This window comes from Cibotium barometz, chromosome 61, assembly GCF_041138505.1.
Source record: "Cibotium barometz isolate CiBa-2024 chromosome 61, ASM4113850v1, whole genome shotgun sequence".
NCBI lineage: Eukaryota > Viridiplantae > Streptophyta > Polypodiopsida > Cyatheales > Cibotiaceae > Cibotium > Cibotium barometz.
The window spans coordinates 21,257,418-21,279,552 of record NC_141106.1 but is presented as its reverse complement, the minus strand read 5'-3'; the positions used below and the strand labels follow the sequence as shown (position 1 = coordinate 21,279,552).

Below are 22,135 nucleotides of genomic sequence, written 5' to 3'. Positions count from 1 at the left end.
ATAAATAGAGGGTTAGGGGTCTTACAGTTTACTATAAAAGGTCAAACAATCCTTTTATTGCTCAATTGTATGGCCATATCACTAGCCCTAACCCAACATTGCCTATCATAAATCTACACAAGGCAATATGCACTCTTAATATATCCAATAGTAAACATCCAATAGGATAGAGAGAAGCCACACAACATGAAGCGGCTTCTCTCCATTTCCTAGAAAGGCAATTGCACTCTCAATATCTAATAGTAAACATCTAATAGCATAGAGAGAAGCCATGCAACATCGAGTGGCTTCTCTCCATTTCCTAGAAAGGTTAGATTTTTTTAGATAGTGAAGCTATCTCAAATAAATAAATATATAAGTTATTGAGTGGATCAATTCAATGTTGCAACATACATATAGTAAAGACATAGTTAAGAGAATGTAAAGACCATTTCTTCATAAACAAAAGATGTGAATTTTTCCTATAACATGGATAGTATATAAAAAGACTTTTTCAAAGGTCCTCCCCTCTAATGTGGATAGTACATAACATAGACATATATAAATACTTTTTCAAAGGTCCTCCCCTCTAATGTGGATAGTACATAACATAGACATATATAAATACTTTTTCAAAGGTCCTCCCATCCAATATGTATAGTACATAACATAGACATATATAAAGACTTTTTTAGTCCTCCCATCCAATAATGAAGATTATAGTTTGAAAAGGATAATTATGTTTTCTTTAGTACATAAATAATTCTTTTCACATAACATTGAAAAATAAACCAAGCCTTATAAAAAAAGTTTTTGTATCATTATACTGAATTATTTAAGGTATACCTATTTAGAAACCAATTTTTTCCTATAATAAAATTCATACTATGAAATATGTATAATATAATAAAAAGTTATATGCATTCTTACTATTAATGCATATAACTTTTTATTATATTATATACATTTCATACGATGAATTTTGTTTTATATAGTATTTACTTTTCTTCAATTAAATTTACATAAAATCTACCTATTATTAGAGTCTAATAACAATTACCCTATAACACATGTACCCTAGTACTTATAGCCTACCCCACCCTTCATCCTTACCATTACACAAATACACTTCTTTCTACACCCTACACTTTATTATAAAACACTCTTTTCGAAAGTTGTTTCCATGAATGTATGTGCAACGTGAAATGATAAACCCCCTAAAACCTTATTAAAAATATCTTAGCGTTATGTTACTTAGACTATTTTAAGTTTTCTCCAAACTCGTCTAAATGCACCAAATATGAAAATATTGATTACAACTCCATCCAAAAAATCAACCACCCATCTTTTGGCATGTTAGTATATATGCTATGACTCCAATAAAAGAGGAAGAAATGTATGCCATGCATCAATGCTCCATTTTTTTCATAGTAGTATGGATTTGGTAAGAACATTATTGTTTAACATGAAGTAGATTGCTTGTCCATGGAAAAAAAGGGCCTTCAAAAGCTAAAAGTGAGCACTTAAAGAATAAGGGAGATTGCAATATTTAAATTACCATAGAGATGGTGATTCCTAGCGAGTATTATACGACACATAGTAAGGTTTTTGTTTTAAAATAAAGAGTTAACATTGACATAGAATATAAAATCCATGTTGTGAGACCACATGGGTGTTTTGTAAATTAGCTTTTAACAAAAAGAATGAAGGTTGAAAAGGAATCATTTTGATTAAGAAAATTGAGCTTACAAGATAAAAAAAGGTATCCTAATGCTATAGTGAAGTAAGAAGAAAAGAATGAGGGAAGCATAGCATTTCAACATGCTTATCATGGCAAATTCCAATGTCTAGGGATATTCTATACATAATACTTGAAAAACCAAAAGCCCAACAACTATGAATAATCCTAGTACGACAAAAGACAAAGCACTTAAGAGTTTTAGTTGACATGCAAGATAGGGTGGGAAAGGGATGTATGTGCTTTTGGGAACACATTGTATTTGAAATCGCACCACAAGTATGCACTATTACACATTAAGAAGGACGATGAGAACAATGTACGAAAATGATACTTTTCTTAAACGAACACCATGGCCCACTATCGACATGCATGGTGGAAGTGTCTCATGAGATTGTACAATACTTCGATCGATTGCTTAATGCCATTTAACACCATGACTACCCCATGTCCATGTTCATTAGCTCCATGTATAAAGATATCACTTACTAGGACCAACCTTTACCATTAACAATCTACTTAGCTAAATATCAAATTTTCCCTAGTACAAGCTACTAGCACTTTGCTACATCCTTTTAACACTTCATCACAACAAACACTTTTTCACATTAAGCTCATCTACTAACACTTAGCTCAATCCCATTAGCACTTGCTTTGGAAGGCCAATAAGGTGAGAGAATGAGATTGATTCATTGTCCTAAATGGATCCTACCTAGAAAAAGGGAGCCATTTTACTTAAAATAAATTAAGAAAGTCCTCATGATTGAATGTCCATAGTACATCATTTCTACATGTTGTATGTCTCTTTACAAAATCACATGCCTCCACTCTTAAACCTTCTACCTATAGAATCATATAGAATCTCAAGCACATTGATTTACTTTAAAAACGTAGAGCTTCTCTTAATGGCCTAGATTAAACATCCTTTCAACATGTCTATCCTCATGTCTAGTGGTCCCATAACTTGTTCACATCACCAACTCTTTAAAAAGTAGCCATTTTTAAAAGTATCACATGTCCTTGCCCAAGGGATTTCCACGAGATTGGGAGGGCCTTAAAAATTTTCTTTGTTATTTTTCAAGCTACTAAGCAAGACAATATTTATATTAGAAATTTGGTGGTCATAGGTTGATAACTTTAAGATAATAATCACTTCCATGACATGTTTAGAAATTCCAAGTATGGAAAATATTATTTTGGTTCCACCTTTAACCTACAAGGAAAATGAAAGTGGTTGACATTATCTTTACAATTTAGGGTCCCATTGACCTTTTCTATTTCCTTTCCATGTCTATAAAGTATAAGTACATTTATTAAGTGTCAATATGTAGAGCTTATTATTACGAAAGGTCCACATGTATAGAGTCACACTGCCTTTATTTCATTTATGCATTAATATGTGTACGTAAGGCTAAGGAATTGAGGGCTTGCCAGGAGGAAAACCATGTGCACAACTAAGCTTGTTACTATAAAAAAAGGCTTAATAATCAATAGCTATGATCTCTTCATGAAAAGACTCTCAATACAAGTGGCACACTTTATCTTTATTCTACCAAATGGGTGGTTATTTTTGCCAGGTAGCTTTTATTGCTTCAATGCTTAAGCAACCCTATGTTCATACGTTAAGTTAAAATGTTATCAAGCAATCCTCCACACATGCATCAAGATCAATCCTTATAACTCTAACCTATCTTGTACTAGAAAAAGTATTTGATGTTAGAATGTGTCTCACACGTGCATTAAGGTCAATCCTTCTTAGTCTAATCTATCTTGTACTAGAAAGAGTATTTGATCTTAATTAATCTAAAATCAATATATGTTTGTTTCTAACCTCCAATTGTGGATGTGCTACTACCTATGATTACTATAAATATTGATGTGTGTGTGTGTGTGTGAGAGAGAGAGAGAGAGAGAGAGAGAGAGAGAGAGAGAGAGAGAGAGAGAGAGAGAGAGAGAGAGAGAGAGATTTCCTTTCTTATGTATGGATTCCATTGCCAGATAGGCCCGCAAAGGTTAAAGACTGGATTTTTGGCAAGATTCCAAATGGGTCGGATAACCCAGAACATTTAGTTTTCTTTCATTTTTTCACGTGGATAGGATTGTGGCATATCTGGTTAACTAGGAATGCCTTCATATTTGATGCAAAAGTTGGTATTGCATCTCACATGGGTCGTATAAAAGGGCTACTATTGTGGCAAGTCTCTTCCTTGTGGTCAGCTCATTTGGTGGAGAATGACACGGCTATATATTGGATGAGGGTACTTTGAGCTACACCTATGGTTTGGAGTAATTAATGAGGGAAAGCTAGTACATCACATGGTGGCCATGTGGCCATTTGTAAAGTATTTTTTGGTAATATATCTTCTATTATGAAGAGAGAGAGAGAGAGAGAGAGAGAGAGAGAGAGAGAGAGAGAGAGAGAGAGAGAGAGAGAGAGAGATTTCATAGAATTGACAATGACAACAAGATGATTAAAATAAATGAGAAGACATGCTAGAATTCATGTGATTGCAAAATGAAAAATCTCATCCTTTGTTTAACTCACTAATTCCCATTTGTGCTTATTTACACATATTCTTCAAGGGTTTTACATATTTGGTGCCTTCCCAATAATGGAAGCCCAAGTTGCAAAACACATTAACCAATGTAGTAGGACTTTACACTTTGCACATCATGTATGTCCCCACCAATCTTTGTGCATGAAAAAACTTGATTCACTAAAACATAAAGCAGATAATATGGTGGGACTAATAATGCTAAAAAGTGTCGCCCACCTCATTTAGCAATGATATAAGATAGATTGGGCATGAGGTTACTACTGACTACGGTTTGCTACAGTTTAGATTGAGATAGGGAACTCACTTAATATCAGCCCATAGTTATCCAAATCTCCCAATGGAATTAAAATACAACCCCCCAAAAAAATTGGCACAAAATGAAATGAGAATAGATCCCCATGGCATCATGCCACATCATAGGGTTAGTTGTGTTCATAGAGTGGCACACACATGTGAGAAAGATCAATAAGTTGATCAGTGTAGGAGGAAGAGTCAGTTGAAAGTGCATAAGAATGGCAATGACATAACTACACTTAATTGCACACTCATGATCTCTTCATTGCTGTATATGTAGGAGATTATTTTTGTAAGGCTAAGCTTAATGTGATGTGGAATTCTAATTTACATACCTTTCTACACTTTTGAAGTAGCACTTAGGTTGGTTGCATGGGGTTGCTTCTTCCACTCAAAACTGTTAGATTGGGATTGGAGCTTGCTAACCCGAAGTTTTCTAAGCCCCTTCGAAGGTCAAGAGAAAAACACTCCTCCATTTCATTTTGCTAATTTTATGTGACGATTTGAAATGGAAAGGTTATGCTTGTTTATTACCAAATTAATTATTCTTAGTACACTTAAAACCTTTTACACAATTCTCACTTCTTGAAAACAGGAATCCCCTCCATCAAAATAGGAGGCCCTTTTTCACAAAAATGATCACATTGTTCAATAGTGTGTTAGTCTGTCAACTCATGCCCATTCACATGTTAATTACTCTATTTTGAGAGTGCTTTCTTTGTTAATGTCATAATGCATTGTTTGGACTTTCATTGCACTCCCTTGAAAACCCAAAATGGGCGCCCATGGGCGTGTAGGCGAGTTGGTAGAGCTGTTGGGTCCCATTGAGAGGACTTGGGTTCGATATCATCGAGTTGCACGACGGGGGTGCTTTGTGAGTTGATGGAAATACTCCACCCTCCCACAAAATCCAAAATGGGCATTAGTTTTTTTATTGTGCTCTTGGAAAATGCCTCATAGGTGAGAATACCCCTCATGCTTGCTGACATTGGCTTTTTGTACAATTTTACAACACTAAAAACTTTCCACATGCTATATACACTATAGGAGAGGAAGACCCTATATAACATGACTCGAAAGGGGTTTCACAACCATCCATGGACATGTGAAGGCCCTATATGACATGACTCGAAGGGGGCTTAACAACTGTCCGTGTACATGTTAAGGCCCTATATGACATGACTCGAAGGGGGTTTCACAATCGTCCGTGGGCATGTGAAGATCTGGCGGGAGGATCATCACCGTACAACTTCATGTACCTTCTTTCAAGGGGTGAATGGGCTCAACCATGTAAGATGAACAGTTACATGGTGGGTGTGAAGGTGCAAGGTTGAATCTTGGGTTGGCCCCACTACAAACCTTGTTTCTAGATGTTTGGCTTATCCATGGAGGATGTTTTTTTGCATCTACATGCAAGTATGCATCTTGATGAGCTAGCTCCTAAATGTTCGTGGACAATGTGAAATCAACACTGATAGTGGGAGAGGGTGTCTAGGCGGACGCCCTTTATATTAATGCATACCTTTAAAAAATATGCTGTCTAAGGTCACACAATCAAATTAAATGCTATTTAGAAAGAAATTATCTGCACAATATTTTTTTCGAAAAATAATTTGCTGTCACACAAGCAAAGTAAATGCTAATTTTGAAAACGGCACGAATTACAAAGTTACTATGAGATGAAATGAAATGCGATGGGAATGTTTTCTGTAATGACATGAAATGAAATGCGACAGAAGGCCCGTGCCACGGTGCCACCCCGTGGTCTTCTGCAGGGGGCCGAAAGATACACACTAAATAGATATATAAATTTTGCCTTTTGCTTTTTTGTCTGCTTTTCTTCCGCCATAGCCAAACGAGCTCGCACTTGCACGTTACCTAGTTTTTCCTCTTTTTGATGTTTCACCATCGCCCTGGGCCCTGTTGTGCCTGCATTTTGGCGTCTGCAGGCAATCATTTGTGCCCCCCCTAGAGCCCCTCAGAAGACCTGCACACTCTGCAGGGCGCCATTTCTTCAGGTTTCCGTTTCTTTAGCTTTCTCTGCTCAGAGGAAAACCATAATCACCTCTGCTTTTTTAAAACCCTAGCTTGTCTTCTTCCCTGTGTTTTTTGCGGCGTTTTTACTCCTCTTTCTCGAACAGCTTATGAGCGGTTCTGATGGATTCCTGCCATGTCCAGAGACGGAGCTTTTCTTCTCGAAGGGGCTAGATTTGTTGATTTTTTCTGAGCAGAAGAATGGAGCTTTGCAGAAATGCAGGCTGCTTTCTTTCACAATTCATACAGGAAAATCGAAGCACAGGCAAAATTTCCTAGCTAAGCCAGAAATAGAGTCAAAACCGCAGAGAATTACATCCATCGTTCGTCTTTCCACAATGGAATTGTTGGCAGGAAAATCAAAACCGCAGAGAAACACATCCATCGATTGAAAATTCTCTTCTTCTCCCACTCTGGCAAAGCATCTGGCTTGCAAGACAAGATTCTGTGTTTTTTGCACTATTCTGATGCAGCTTTAGGTTTCTTTGGAGACTTTCACGCAAATACAGAAGGACAAAAATCGAAACGCTTACAGGATCTCTTGGCTTCTTCATCCCAAGCTTTTATTCCAGTGTCCATGTCTCTAACGACTGCAAAAGAGTCACAACGCCACTGTGATAGGAGCTTTCCCAACGTTTGGTGTAGCAGCTGCTGAAGTGCAGGTATGACTGACTCGGTGCGAGGAGGAACCTTTGAACGGGACATTGAGCAGGTGTGTCTCGCTAAGCGAAATGTATTCCCATGTTAAAAGCTCAAAATCTATTTTATTTTTTTGTAACCTGATGGATGGGGAAGCCCTCGATGACCGACACAGGCTCACAGTTTTGTGTATTCTATATTGATACAAAACCACGTTATTGTGGTCCATATCTGTGTAGGGGGTGTGTAGCATGTTGGTAGGACTGGACTCACCAGGCAGGTATTCGGGGTCAAATCCTGCCAACTCAGATATAATCATATAATATCAATCGCAAAAGAAACTTGTGGTTTATATCCACACAAAATCAGGGTGGTGTAGTCCATATTTTCACAAAACCACGTGAATGTAGTCCATACCCACACAAAGCCTCTTTAGGAGCAGCTCTGCATTAGTACACTTTAAAGTGCTACATAGCTTAGTGTGGTCTACAAGGAGGGTTGCATCTGTAGAGCCTCACAAGTTAACGTGGTACAGGTTCTTAGCTTAATCCAGTGCAGTCCATCATAATTCACCATTATTAACATCTCACGAAAGAAACTTGTTCAAACCCACACATCCTCTTGCTCCTTTCTTTTCCGTTTGCACATTTTTTTTTTTTGGTGCTGCTGTTGCATGACTCTTTCCATCAAGATGAAGAAATAAACATCACCCCAAAAGTCTAGGGGTTTGAGCATATGGCCTACTCTCAAGTCTTCATGAGCTACAAACCACATTGACTCAGCTTCTCTTTAGCTAAAGGTTACATCCATGCATCATTATAAATAGTGACAGGCATTGTAAATAGTTTGAGATTTTATGGGGTTCGCTGCAGTTTGTTTTGGGGAGATGAACACCTTCACGATCTGCGAAAGAAACACACTTTCGACTGTGATAGGAAAGCCATGAAGAAAGAATAAACATGTTATAGCTCCACTAGTTTTGGGATCCCCAAGGTACATAAAAAAAACAAAGGTGTGTGTGGGAGCACAAGCAAAGAATATGTCCATCACACCTCACAAATCAGGGCCCTGCAGAAAAAGAAGGTGGTGGTTGTTTTTTTGCTGAGAGTGGACAGAGGATGCCCGGCTATTTGACAGAAACGGTATCATAGTACACCATCCACTTTATTGCGACCTTTAGCCTAGGGTTTTATGGGGGTTTTTTTTTGTATTGCTTGGATCCAGATTATAAATTGGAAGTTAGCCGGAATCATAGCAAGACGTTGGAGGAAGCCATCCTATTTACAAAGTTTTTCTTTGATAACACTACAGCCGGTTTTAATCTGGGAGTTTTGAGGAGCACCACTACTGAGCTGGGACCCAAGGCTAAATGTAAGTTTTCTCCTGGGGAATTGTCCAGAACCTAGAGACCAATCCATCGAAGACACCACCAAAGAAATTGAAGAAACATACTTGAGGGCAGATACTTCAATTGTAACCAGAAGAATCATCGTTGAAAGTTTTGTAATATGTAGATCTGCTGCCTAAAAGGATCCACATGCAAGACCTAGCACCTATGGCTTGAGATCTACCGTCTGCCCCTAGCTGCATGCAAACCCTAATGTAAACTTGCTTAGGTAACAACCTAGACACATGAGTGCCCTAAGCTCTAATACCAATGTAGCATAGCCATCATAGCTAAATGGTAATATGCTAAGCAAACAAAGAGATTATGCTAATCAAACCTAGCAAGCACACAATAGAGAAGACCATATAGACCGAAGCTTCTGAATATATACAATGATGTCACAGATCATAAACTGAGATCTGTCTATGCAAGACTATGCAAAGTGCTTTCCAACGGTTCAGCCAAGAGTCCACATACTCTTGGGTCTTCTCCTTCTTATCGCCCCCAAACATATCAGGGGTAAAAGAAGGTGTTATTTAACTAGGGATCGCAGGGGGAGTCGGATTTTCCATAGATCGTTCTTGCAAGAGCATAAGCTTTTTATGGGGATTTTAAACATCAAGGTGAACTATGTGGAAGCATGTTTCTTTAGGGCTTGTAACATGGTGCCAAACCGTCTGGCTAATCAGGAGTCATAACACGACACATGCAATTTGTTGTGTGGGTATGATGCATGTGGCATCCCCTTTTGATTATCTTGACCTGTGGGGAGGGTGGATCATCCTTGAGGCGCTGGGTCTAGATCAAGTGCAATTGCTGTGACTCCAACTAGGTCTACTAAGGGTCTGTTTTGGAGATTGTTCAAAGCTGCAGGAATGTGTGCACTAGGTTGTAGGTGACATGATATGCTATTGTAACGTGCACATATCACGTGATGAATTATGAGAAGCTTGCTTCATGAACGCAGTTGTACTTTTTTTTGGGGGTGTATTTTGGTCTTTGGAAACATAATGCTTCAGTCATCAATCTATAATTGCATTGAATGAAATAGCTTTTCATGTTGATAACTTTTGTGCCTAATACCTTGATGTATTTGCCTAAAGTGCCATCATATTGAAAGTGTTTATGTTGTCTTGTGTGTGGTTTTTGGTATTGTGCAGGCAATAGTTGCATTGAAAAAGGGTGCACATTTGTTGAAGTATGGACGGAAGGGAAAGCCAAGATTTTGTCCTTTTAGACTCTCCAGTGTGAGTAAGATGTTTTTTTTTGTGTGTGTGTGTGTGTGTGTGTGAGAGAGAGAGAGAGAGAGAGAGAGAGAGAGGGTGATGCTACTTGATGACAATGTGTGGTCATACGGCGATATCGTCTTCCTCCAAAATAGAACGCAAAGCAGCTATAGCATCTCCCCTCAATGATGGGAGCTCGCCATGTGTGTGTGTGTGTGTGTGAGAGAGAGAGAGAGAGAGAGAGAGAGAGAGAGAGAGACGTCTTCAATAGACTGGGGTTTGTGAGATCAAAAAAGTAGTATAATGTATCCATGATGAATATTGAACCATGGAAAAGAAAAAAAGTCATACGAACTTAGGTACATAAGCTAAAGTATCTAGGTGATGCTACTGTTAGAAGTCATCTCCTGTCTTTATCAGACACCCGGGCCTCTGTTGTGGGTGTGCCCGCCCTGTATAGGTGTTTTTATCATTTTTCCTCACTCTTTGTATTTTTTCCCCATTTTCTCCCATTTTTTCCATGATGTGGGTGGCTGCCACAGGCTGGCAGGAGCCTCTGATGCTGGCCGACTCCACTCATGTGTACCAGGAGCTGGCCGGCTTCATCAGGAGGGGTCGTCGTATTTTTCTCTGCTGGCCGACTGGATGTGCCCAGTTGTGAGGGCCACTAATGCTGGCCGACTGCATGATGGGGCCATATAAATAGGCCCCATTGCCCCACATTGTACTCATTCAGTTTTCCTCGGGATCTTGTGTATAGAGAAGAGTTATACGCCTATCTCTCTCCTTCTCTTGTGCTGTCTATTTTCTGCACTCTACTTGCTCTTGTGGTCTCAAGTTTGGTTATCATTTCCGTTGCATATTTTGACATGGTATCAAAGCCCTAGGCTCTTGATAGATCTTGGGAGTTTTCTGAGCAAGAGGGGGATAGTTACGTTGCTGATTGGTGGACTGTTTGGACTGTTCGGGAAGAGAAGTTGCAAGAGGAAGGTGGGCTAAAGTGCTGGACAGCCACTTGTAGGTTAAGAGTTTTTTTTCCCACCTGCCCACCCTTTTTCACTTACATCCCCACAATGGCAAATTTGTTAGAGATGGCTGAGAAGCATGTGAAGATCCCGACACTCCCCACGTTCCCAGTGGACCTGTCGGTTGGACGGGAACAACTACGGCATATGGAAGGTTATGATGGAATCTGTTCTGGAGTCTTACAACCTCGCTGATTTCGTCATTGTTGGGGTTCCACGGCCGGAAGCAGAGGAAGGGGAGTTACCGTCGATCCGAAAGGACTGGGAGGCTCAGACACAGATGTGGGATCGTGTCAACGCCAGGGTCCGTTCGTTTATCTTTCTCAACTGCACACTGCAGGTAATCAATCATGTAAAGCATATGACGCTGGCCAGAGTTATATGGCAGCATTTGGCCTCTCTTTACAACAGGGTATCGCGCATGAAGAGGATTTCCTTGGAAGTACAGATGCGGGTTATGAGTCCTGCAAAGTCATCAACGATGCGGGAGCACATTAACAAGCTGTAGGTCCTTGAGCAGGAAGTCTTCCAGGCTGGGAAGGAGATATCATCTGAAGACATGGCCATTACTTTGCTGTCCCACTTGCCTGTTGAGTTTTCTGCTTTCTGTCTTTGATTACCAGTGGCAGGCTTAGCACCATCACGTGGGAGGAGCTTGTGCCCATGGTCTTGGACCAGGAGGAACGATTCACGAACCCTTCTCAGGATGGAGGTTCGGAGGCCTTACCTGGCCAACGGTTGAAAGGCCGTAACACGGGCAAAGGGAAGGCTTCCTCGGAGAAGGCTTTTGAGAAGAAGTCCGATGCTAACCGCGAGAAACTAAAGGCAGAGAGGACCTATAATGATTGTGGCGAGAAAGGCCACTATTGGAGGCAGTGTCCCAAGCGGAAGACCGAGAAGGGTGAAGATTCCTCGGCAGCAATCATGAAAACGCCGGCTTTTGTGCACCTGGAGGTGATGGACACCGATGTTTCATTTTCTTCAGGCAAGGAGGAGATTGGAGGATTCTCCGCAATGGATACTTGGGAGTGGATTCTAGACAGTGGTGCTTCCAGGCACATGACTCCTTCTCATTCAGATTTACAGGATCTCAGCAGGTATTCTGGTCACATTCTTACTGGGGATACATCCACTATCCCAGTTCACAGTGAGGGCAGGTTGGAGATAGTTCCCGATGGCAGAGGGGGGAAGCATTCCTCCCAGGTGTTGTATGTTCCGTCACTTGGTTTTCATCTGTTGTTAGTGCATCAGGTTTGCAAGACTGGCATATGGGTGGAGTTTGATGAGCATTTTGTTGCTCTCCGGGACAAAGCAATAGGCCAGGTGGTTTGGGAAGGCAGAGTGGAGAATGGAGTTTACAAGCTTTCAGCACTCTCTCTCCCAGGTCCTCAGGTTTGTGATGAGTGGCAGTCTGGTAATGGCCACTTAAGGGTGGATACGCTGCAAGTATAGGCTTTGCGAGACCAGATGGTGGATAGCTTGCCAGTAGATGGCAGCAGTTGGCAGGAACTCTCCAGTACTGATGTTGGTAGTTCTTGTGTTCGTCAGTCAGAGGGGTCACTTATGCTCTGATGTCTCGTAGTATTCGGGACAAAGAACCTCCTATAGATGAGGATGTTCTTTCCACGGGACCTTTCGGAAAGCCAGGCAGGTGGCAGTTGATTACTTGCAGAAGGAGGTGCATACCCCAGGCTTTGTGGTTCTGGATTCAGAGGGGGTGGTTGACAGGTTTCATAAGGCCTTGCATGGTCTTCACCAGGTTTCCAGGACTTGGTTTTTCACCGTAAACAGGTGTTGATCCTTGTGAGTAGTGTGATGCCTCTTTGACTCAAAAGCAAAATGGTTCATTGATCTTGTTGATAGACACCAGATTGGACGTGAGCTTCGTGATGAGGCTGTTGAGCTCATGGTTGCAGATGACTCTATGGGAAGCAGGATTGCGTATCCTGTGGTTTCTGCGGCATGCGAAGGATCATGGACTCTTGTACACAGGAGGGGGATGGATTATGGAGTCCGACTCCACGGTGGGAGTGACTCAGTTTGGGGAGGAGATCCGGACACGAGGAGATCTACTTCAGGCCCCGGAGCAGTTTTATGGAGCAGTAAGAGGCAGTCATCTTTTGCCTTGTCGACGACAGAGGCAGAGTACCGGGCTACTTGTGATGCTGCTTGTGAGGTGGTGAGGTTGCAGAGGTTGCATTGCAGGATTGGGCTTCCACTGGAGGAACCCATGGTCATCCACAAGCACTTTGTTCGTGAACAGATCGTTGCTGATGACATCTTGCTAGAGTTCTGTTCGATGGAGGACAGTACGGTGGACCTCTTCACGAAGTCGCTATCTCACGATTTGCTCAGGCGGCACCCCAGCTCCCTGTGGTTGGTTTCACAGCCAGGAGCTGAGAGGGGGTGTTAGAAGTCATCTCCTGTCTTTATCAGACACTAGGGCCTCTGTTGTGGGTGTGCCCGCCGTGTATAGGCGTTTTATCATTTTTCCTCACTCCCTGCATTTTTTCCCATTTTTTCCATGATGTGGGTGGCTGCCACAGGCTGGCAGGAGCCTCTGATGCTGGCCAACTGCACTCATGTGTACCAGGAGCTGGTCGACTTCATCAGGAGGGGTCGTGGTATTTTTCTCTGCTGGCCGACTGGATGTGCCCAGTCGTGAGGGCCACTAGTGCTGGCCGACCCCATGATGGGGCCATATAAATAGGCCCCATTGCCCCACATTGTACTCATTCAGTTTTCCTCGGGATCTTGTGTATAGAGAAGAGTTATACGCCTATCTCTCTCCTTCTCTTGTGCTATCTATTTTCTACACTCTACTTGCTCTTGTGGTCTCAAGTTTGGTTATCATTTCCGTTGCGTATTTTGACAGCTACATGATGACAATGTGTGGTCATACGGTGATACCGTCTTCCTCCATAATAGAACACAAAGTAGCTATAGCATCTCCCCTCAATGATGGGAGCTCGCCATGTCGTCGAAGGATATTGTGGATCTGGATTTGTTGGGTGGAGGGAAGAGGTATTTGAGATCTATTTGGGGTGTTTGATTCTTAGAAGGCATTGCACATGCTAAAGGTAGAGACAAAAGTACCAATACATCCAAAACTCAAGGAAACTAAATGTCCGGAGTAGAAAATGAAAAGTTTAAACTGAAAAACAACTAGCTATAACATGTGGCCAAAGAGGAACTAGTGGTCTGATACAACTGCCAGAAAAAGGCATATCTAGAAAAAGGCATATCTGATAAAAGCGTGGAACTGGAAAAATGGTTGGCTATGGGAAGCAACTGAGATAGACTCATCCCATAATGTCTCGCATAGGTTGATCGAGCATAGACAGGCTGAAGCGCTGAGGTCATGCCGCACGATGTCGTGCCAATATCACATGTATCCTCTGATAATGTCTCGTGACTGGGGTTGTGGCCCAGCCGGTCGTGGACGTCGTGCTCTACATAGCTCTCCAGCTCTGTCTAGGGTGACTCCTCGAGGTGGCTGTGTGGGCCCAATCGACTCGTGGTCAACTGTGCGTGGTGTCATTGGTGCTCTGAAGAAGTCGGTAAGGGTGCGCTGGCCTGTCTCGGACATGTCTCCCTTGTCTGGAGCGTAGGATGTGGTCTCGGTGTCTGTGCAGCTCGAGGAGAAAAAGCCCAAGGCAACGCTGGTCTGAGTAGTCCATCACTCTAGACAATGGCCCAAATCCATCTCGGAAGAGGCAATGAAAGCGCCCCCGGATCTCGTAGTACCGGTTTGCCATGAAAAGGCTAAAAGTCGGAACATAGAGAAAAACACCTTGAGAAAAAAAGGTTTGCATACAGATGAGTGATGTATTTCTACAAATATTGAGAGCACCTATCCTTGCTTCAGCAATGAGAGTCTGAAGGTCATGGACGGATCATGGCACATCTGATACCTCTATATAATAGGGGTCACATGTCTCTGTTTGTCTGCGCGATGTCTTATGGCGGGAGGTATGAGGTGTCTAGTTTTCTACTTTAATAACAACATCATCCCTAGCCCGGGTAGGTGGGCATGGCCATGGCTGTAGTGAAGGAGGTCTCCAAGGGGTGAATCAAAATTGTCGCATGAGATGTCCTAGGGGTAGTTTGCCTTCCCAGTCGGCTTCCCCAATCGTCTTTTGCAATCCTTAGTATCATGGTAAGAAGTCGCCTTAGGCTCTCAAGTGTTTCTTATCTCCAAAAGAAAGACGCTCAAGCATTGTTGGTTTTTGTTTTGAATAAAACTTGAGCGTGGTACCTTCCTTAAATCTCATAACAATTAGGGCATATGAAGATAGTGCTTAATTTCCCTTATGTCACACACTCGATAGATACTACAATCCTCGTGTGATTGTGGACCCCCATACAGCCCTATCTATGAGGGAGTGCATGTTACATGCGTGTGGAAGCGTTCTAGATTAACACTAATTAAATGTTGATTATGGGGTAATTAATGCTGCAAATACACAAATAGACCATAAACATGACCTTATCTACTGTATATATTGAAAAACATGAGTATATTCAATGCTGAATTGGGATCTGGACTCAGATCTTGACTCCTATCATGCTAGCATTAAGCTACATGCAAGTACAGAAGGTCAGTGCTGTCCCTAGACTAATGCATGGCTGAGATCTGCATTTTGGATCTGCCTTCTCAACGCGCTTCCCTTGTTGCACATGGCTTTGACTTAGCTGATCTGGCATTGCATCCTAAATGTCTTCGTGTTCCAATTTGTACTTCCAATGCTGCGCGAAATGTCATCCCATTGGAATCTTTGCTTCCAAGAGATGTGAATCTTGATCATGTCCTCCCAAGTCACTAACTGGTCCTTGGACAAAGTCTTGAGACCACCTTCCATGCTTGCAGTGAAGAAAATTGCAGCTCGTGCTGTCTACTACCTTGACCTAGACTCTAATTGCATGCAAGACTCCTAGGCGCAAACTAATGCATGGATCTTCAATAATACCCTATGCGAAGACATATGCAAATTAATCTACATGTGGCTAGAATAATGCTAATTAAACATTAATTAATATAATTAATGCTAATCACATGACTAAATCACTTAATTGCAAATACACAAGGGACAAGGCAAGATAAATCAATTTATATTGCCAAAACATGAATATATTAGTTTGATTCTGGATGGGCGGGTTTGAGGTTGAACCCATGTTCTTTGTATGTAGAGCTGCTAACTCTGTTTCAATTAGGTACTCTTGGAGTAGAGGACCAAAATGAGTATCAAATGCTTACTTCTATGTGGAGCTTAAAGAGTGCGCAACCCTCGGGCTGGTATTGTGCTGCCCATAGGCTGTAAACGGCCCTTACATTTGGCCCAAACCTGCAATCTTTTGTCTATGCTGATTTTTTAGCTGCAATTGATCGTTTACCTTGCACGGAATGGTGTCAACCAAACATCATTTCAAACTCAAAAAGAAGACTAGGAATTCATAATAGCGTTTTTTGGTTTGATCAATGCACTGACAAGATGACGATGAGAGTATTCAAATTTCAAGTCACTCATCCGTAAGCTGGTGTTTGGATGTTTGCATGATTATTTGGTTTTCTCATGCACTCGAGAGGAGCATGAGCAGCACTTAAAGCACGTTTTGGAGCTTTTGAAGGAGAATCGACATTTAGAGAAAGTGTTAGCTTTTGAAAGGAGAATTAATTGTGCCTTGTGTATCAAGAAGAAAAAATCGTGATTTTTCCGGATAAAGGATCCTACTTGGTGTTCATAATTGGACCATAGGGGAGTGCTTTAAACCCACCAAAATAAAGAACATATATTACTTGTGAACATCATGGTGTAGGTGCAGTTTTGCAGTACCATGCATATCCTCTCCTTGGTGGAAGAAGGAACACTTGATTGTGCATAATTTACAACATACACAAATAAATTTCTTGCCAACGGAGGGCCTTAAGTGGGTGATTGAGACCCTATCGGGTATTGTCTCTGTCCTTTCTCTCTTCACTTAGTCTCTTCCTAATTAAGTTTAAATGCTCAACAACACAGTGCATGTAACACACAATGCTTGACTATTGCAAATCGCTTGAGCAAGTTTGTCATAATGATTCCTTGCAAAGAAGATGGCACAATCAAGGACATCAGACCTTTGTATGAATGAATGCATACTGTGTGTGTGCGTGTGGGAGCATATATTGATACCAAGTTCTACATCCACTATTGGGCACTGATGATGTTAGTGGGGATGCCATACTATCTAGTCCATACTATGCATGATGGAGTCAATGGTTTATTGTCTTGTGGATGACTACCATGAGGTTCTAAATTGCACTTTCTTATAAGGTGAACTTGGGCATGTTCTTGGATTCATCTAGGTATATCTTTATGCTGTATTAGCGAACATGCAAATTTCACATTGTGACGTTTTCGTCCAAGTTGTAGTCGGTTGATATTGTGTTAATTCTTTCTATCCTTAGTGGTGCATATGCCCTATCAACTACCTTTTTGTTATAATAATTCTTTCTATTTGTTATGATCCTTGGTACTAGGCTTCATTATGACTGAGTCTACCCTGTATCTCTGGAGCTTTGACAGAAACTCAGTACACAGACCTTTGTATGAATGTATGCTATGTGTGTGTGTGTGGGAGCATATATTGATACCAAGTTCTACACCCACTATTGGGCACTGATGACGTTAGGATGTCATAATATCTAGTCCATACTATGCATGATAGAGTTGATGGTTTATTGTCTTGCGGATGACTTCCATGAGGTTATAAATTGCACTTTCTTATAAGGTGAATTTGGGCATGTTACTGGATTCATCTAGGTATATCTTTATGTTGTATTAGCGGACATGCAAATTTACATTGTGAAGTTTTCGTCCAAGTTGTAGCCAATTGATATTGTGTTAATTCTTTCTATCTTTAGTGGTGCATATGCCCTATCAACTACCTTTTTGTTGTAATAATTCTTTCTATTTGTTATGATCCTTGGTGCTAGGCTTCATTATGGTTGGGTTTGCCTTGTATCTCCGGAGCTCTGACAGAAACTCAGTACACAGGCCTTTGTATGAACGTATGCTTTGTGTGCGCATGGGGTGTGTGTGTGGGAGCATATATTGATACCAAGTTCTACACCCACTATTGGGCACTGATGACATTAGTGGGGATGCTATAGTATCTAGTCCATATTATGCATGATGGAGTTGATGGTTTATTGTCTTGTGGATGACTACCATGAGGTTATAAATTGCACTTTCTTATAAGGTGAATTTGGATTGCCTTCCCAAAATCCTTGTGTCAAACAAGGATGCAAGTCTAGTGGACAGTTTTTCTCCAATTTTCGAGTGTTTTTCACCTACACTATGATGGTTAGAAATAAATTTACAACTATTTCGCTTTATACATTTGAAGTGTTATGTGCATGATCAAAAGTCAAAGTGGGGGTGTTTTTGCCATCAGCAAAGGCTACATTAAATAGCGTACTTATCAGCGATCAAAAGGGCTCCATGTGAGGCTGCTTTTGGCCATCAAATTTTGTCCTCAGCCATGCGTACGTAGGAACCTGTCAACACAAAAAGATTGTGAAGATTGTGAAGAAACTTATGGACATATGTCATGGCAGAGGACACCACACATTTGTCCATCAAAGTGAGGCCACCAGATGTGGGCCTACCTAGGCATGACGTGAGTCGAGCTCACCATACCACACGCCTCCCACAACCTTGGTGTCAAACAAGGATGCAAGTTTACTCGACAATTTTGACGTGCTTTGATTGATAACATTTGAGCAAAATTGTAATTTTCGAGTGCTGTGCGCCCACCCTTCGGTTAGCTTTCGAAGTTTGTTATGTGCATGATCGACAGCCAAAGTGTGAGGAGTTTTTGCCATTGATATAGGCCACTTTGAATGACAAATATCAGCCAGAGGAATGACTCCATGTAAGGTAGGCGATGTAAGGTAGGCGGCATATTCACTTAAAATGACAAATATCAGCCATAGGAATGACCCCATGTAAGGCACATTTTGGCAATCAAATTTTATAGGAGCCTGTTATGTGATAGAAACTTATGGGTATATCTTGGAGTGAGTTCGGCACATGTGTAAGACTGCTGGTCGAGTGCAAGTTTTTACAGTGAGAAGATTTACGCAACAAAAGACTTGACACGAACAAGCACACCCCATAACCTACAACTACTACTATAATTCTATTACAAAACAGAGCAGAGCAAACGCTCTACGCAAAAGCTTGTCAGATGACTCAAAATTGATAACTAAAGAGAAGACCTAAACTCTACTCAAGACCAAATCTCCCTGGCAACCCAAGTTGCATGAGAACAATGTCTCTGAGCAAACGCTGGCTGAAGATGGAAGAGGAAACTTGCTGGTGAATTTGGGCTGAAATCCGTGATAGCATATCTATCAGCATATCTATTTGTGTATGTCTTGGTGAAGTTGTGTGGGCCCTAGGGCCAGGGCTGACCAAAGTGTTCTGAAATTCCTTGCTGCCATGCATAGTTTGTCATTGGTCCGACAGGCCACTTCTCCCTATTTGGGGTGGGTACACATTTCTGTTGGAATGGTACATCAGTTGTGAAACTAATCATGCTCAATGACATGTAGTGAAATTAGGCAAAATTCAAAGACATCAAATTACTATGCGTAAATGCAGGCAGCAGGATAAGGGATCTACAGTCTACAGGAGATCTCAAGGGTCTAGGCACACCTTTTTACTATCTCTAACTACGTTTTTTGTTGGTAAGACTCTTATGAAGGGAAAGGTTGAGATGATATGGAAGTACAATTAGCATCTAAATTCTGGACAAGTGATGTGTACCATGGGTTCTCTCTGATTATTTTGAAATTTAATTGAATGCGACTCCTGCAGGATGAGAAAACTTTGATATGGTACTCTGGCAAGGAAGAGTTGCAGCTCAGTCTAAGTTCTGTGACCAGGATTGTTCCAGGGCAACGCACTGTGAGCTTGCATCTCTCAATACTTGTGTGACTTACAAATGAAATGGGAATTAATTTTTCTTATGGTCTCACAGATTGCATGTAGGACTAGCTCCGTGGCTCTGTTGTTTTGGATTTTCCTATGTTTATTCTACTTTTTTGGTGATATATTTTATTCCAAATCTACAATGGTAGGCAAATTTCCAACGGCACCCACAACCTGATAAAGAATATCAATCCTTCTCGCTTATTTATGGGCATGAAGACCAATCACTTGATTTGGTGAGTGCTTTTCTTACTCTCTGTGGAAATCTTGTAGCTTTATAATGGTGTGAAATTGATTACAAAGCATGCATGCTTACAAACAAGAACCGAATGTTGGTTCACAATGTCCTCTTGCTTTATCAATATGAGCTGACAAAAATGTACAGAAGATTTTATTAGAGATGTTGTAAATCTATATTTTGACGGATTGTTCCAATTTTGAGACAACATATATCTGGGCCCTCAGCAGTCCTTGTTGTCATGGGATGGGAGCTGTCTCATAACTAGGTCACTTGAGCTGCAGTCCTGCATATACTTCGTTGTCTTCCTTGTTGTCATGGGTGTGAGTTGGCTGATAAGTAGACATCTAGAGCTACAGGCCTGCAGTTAACTTTGTAGACAAATAACAGACATTTCACAAGTGACTTCTTGGTCCACTGGAAGGAAACAATCTATGTGACAAAGAGGGACAAGTTGTCAATGTCAAGTGGCAATTGATTTTTTGGCACCAACGGGCATGTGTAGCCGAGTGGTAATTGCTTGTGACACGGGGAGTGGAGGTCCTGAATTCAAGTCCCTGCATGCCTCCATTGGTATTGTGGCTTGTCTGTGACTGCGAGTTGTAATGCTTTTGGGGGCGGGAAGACCAAGCCGCCACTGGGCGGGTATTAAATTGCAACCACAGAAGAATCTACTCAAGGGAAAAAAAAAACCACTTTTTGGCTTGAAGAAACTGGTAAATAAATAGAAGGCCTTCTGCTTATTGGCTCAACATGTTAGCATGGTGATAATGTCACTGGAGTTTAGCAGAAAATCCACTTCAGAAGAATATGCACATACTCGTATGATTGCTTATCCAAACATTTGTAGATGCTTGAAAAAAATGTGTATGATGATACTCACGTATGTTATGTGCTCTTCTATTTGGCTTTTGAAGCAGCTGAAAGAAATATGTTTACAGGACTCGCCTCACACAATGAAGAATTATGAAGTATGAAGCATTGAAGTATTCTCTTTACCTTTAATGTTCATGTTAGACCATCACATCAACAAGTCATATCAACATGCCTATTGGTCAGTCTTGGCCTTTGCCTATCACACGTCTTACTGCAGCATGCTACAAGTAACTCATTAGTCTTCCACTCCCCAAAAAACAAGTTTTTCACTTGGATGGGGTTTTGAGAACAGGGTCACGTGAGGGCCACTCTCATTTGGCCAGCATGGCATAGAAGCAGTGTTTTTATTTTGTCAATGTTTGTTTCCTCCGCTAGGTTGTTGGGTCTGGAATTATCATTTGGGGAAGGGTGCGCTCATGATGTAGCTATGCAAATGGTAATCTGTAATATGTATGCCCCTTGTCTGGGGCAATCTTCTTGATCTGTAGCGCCACCTTCGCAGACCAGGTGCAAGTGCCATTCTATGTGGATGTAACGTAGAAGGAGTATCTTGACTGAGTGGGAGAAGCCCATTCGGATCGCCAGGCTAGAGGACACTTGAATGTGCCCCAGGAGGATTTTTTGGGACAAATGCTAGCAGCCCATTCAAGATCAGAAGCCACCAGGCTTGATGATGACACTGTTTACTCCTTACAGAAACCCCATGTGGGTCATGACTACTGGGAAAGACAAACCCCTCTCGTCTATATTGTCCTTCTGTTGTTGGGTGGGGGTGGGGGTGGGGGGGGGGGTTGTATATAGTGCTATTGGGTTTCCCAAGGAGGACCTTATGTTCTTCCCAAAACCGATCATGCTAGTTTGAGAGATGCTCTTGGTAAGTTGAACCTTATCTTAGTAGGTGGAACCTTCTCTTGCTGTGGTGGCCTGTAAGGGAACTTGGCTTGGAGGCTTCATAAATGGGAAAACTGAATACTTGCACATGTCAAGCGAAATTGGGCTTGTTACGACAGCAGCAGAGGGAACACTACATGAACCAGAAGGTTGGGCTTCCCCAGTACCTGCAACTCTCTTTACATTAGGTTTTTCCTTATGTATTTTTTTTCCCGTGTTTTTTGACTCATAAATTTGCTTCATTTTTAGCATGCTCATTGGCTTGGGCTCTT

At 41.4% G+C, this 22,135-nt stretch overlaps 1 protein-coding gene across 2 annotated transcripts in view; it reads left to right on the top strand.

Annotated features, from left to right (window-relative positions):
- Window positions 1-6,334: 6,334 nt before the first annotated feature.
- LOC147604654 (PH, RCC1 and FYVE domains-containing protein 1-like) overlaps window positions 6,335-22,135 on the top strand; it is a 35,090-nt gene continuing 19,289 nt past the window's right edge. The window contains exons 1-4 of one of the 2 annotated variants that reach the window (XM_086794481.1): window positions 6,335-7,315; window positions 9,790-9,876; window positions 19,745-19,834; window positions 20,008-20,094. In XM_086794481.1, coding sequence (XP_086650607.1) covers window positions 7,268-7,315; window positions 9,790-9,876; window positions 19,745-19,834; window positions 20,008-20,094 — 312 coding nt within the window. In that variant the 5' untranslated portion in view covers window positions 6,335-7,267. Of the gene's footprint in view, window positions 7,316-9,789; window positions 9,877-19,744; window positions 19,835-20,007; window positions 20,095-21,768; window positions 22,013-22,135 lie in introns of those variants that run through there. The other variant, XM_086794482.1, reaches the window with a different exon arrangement.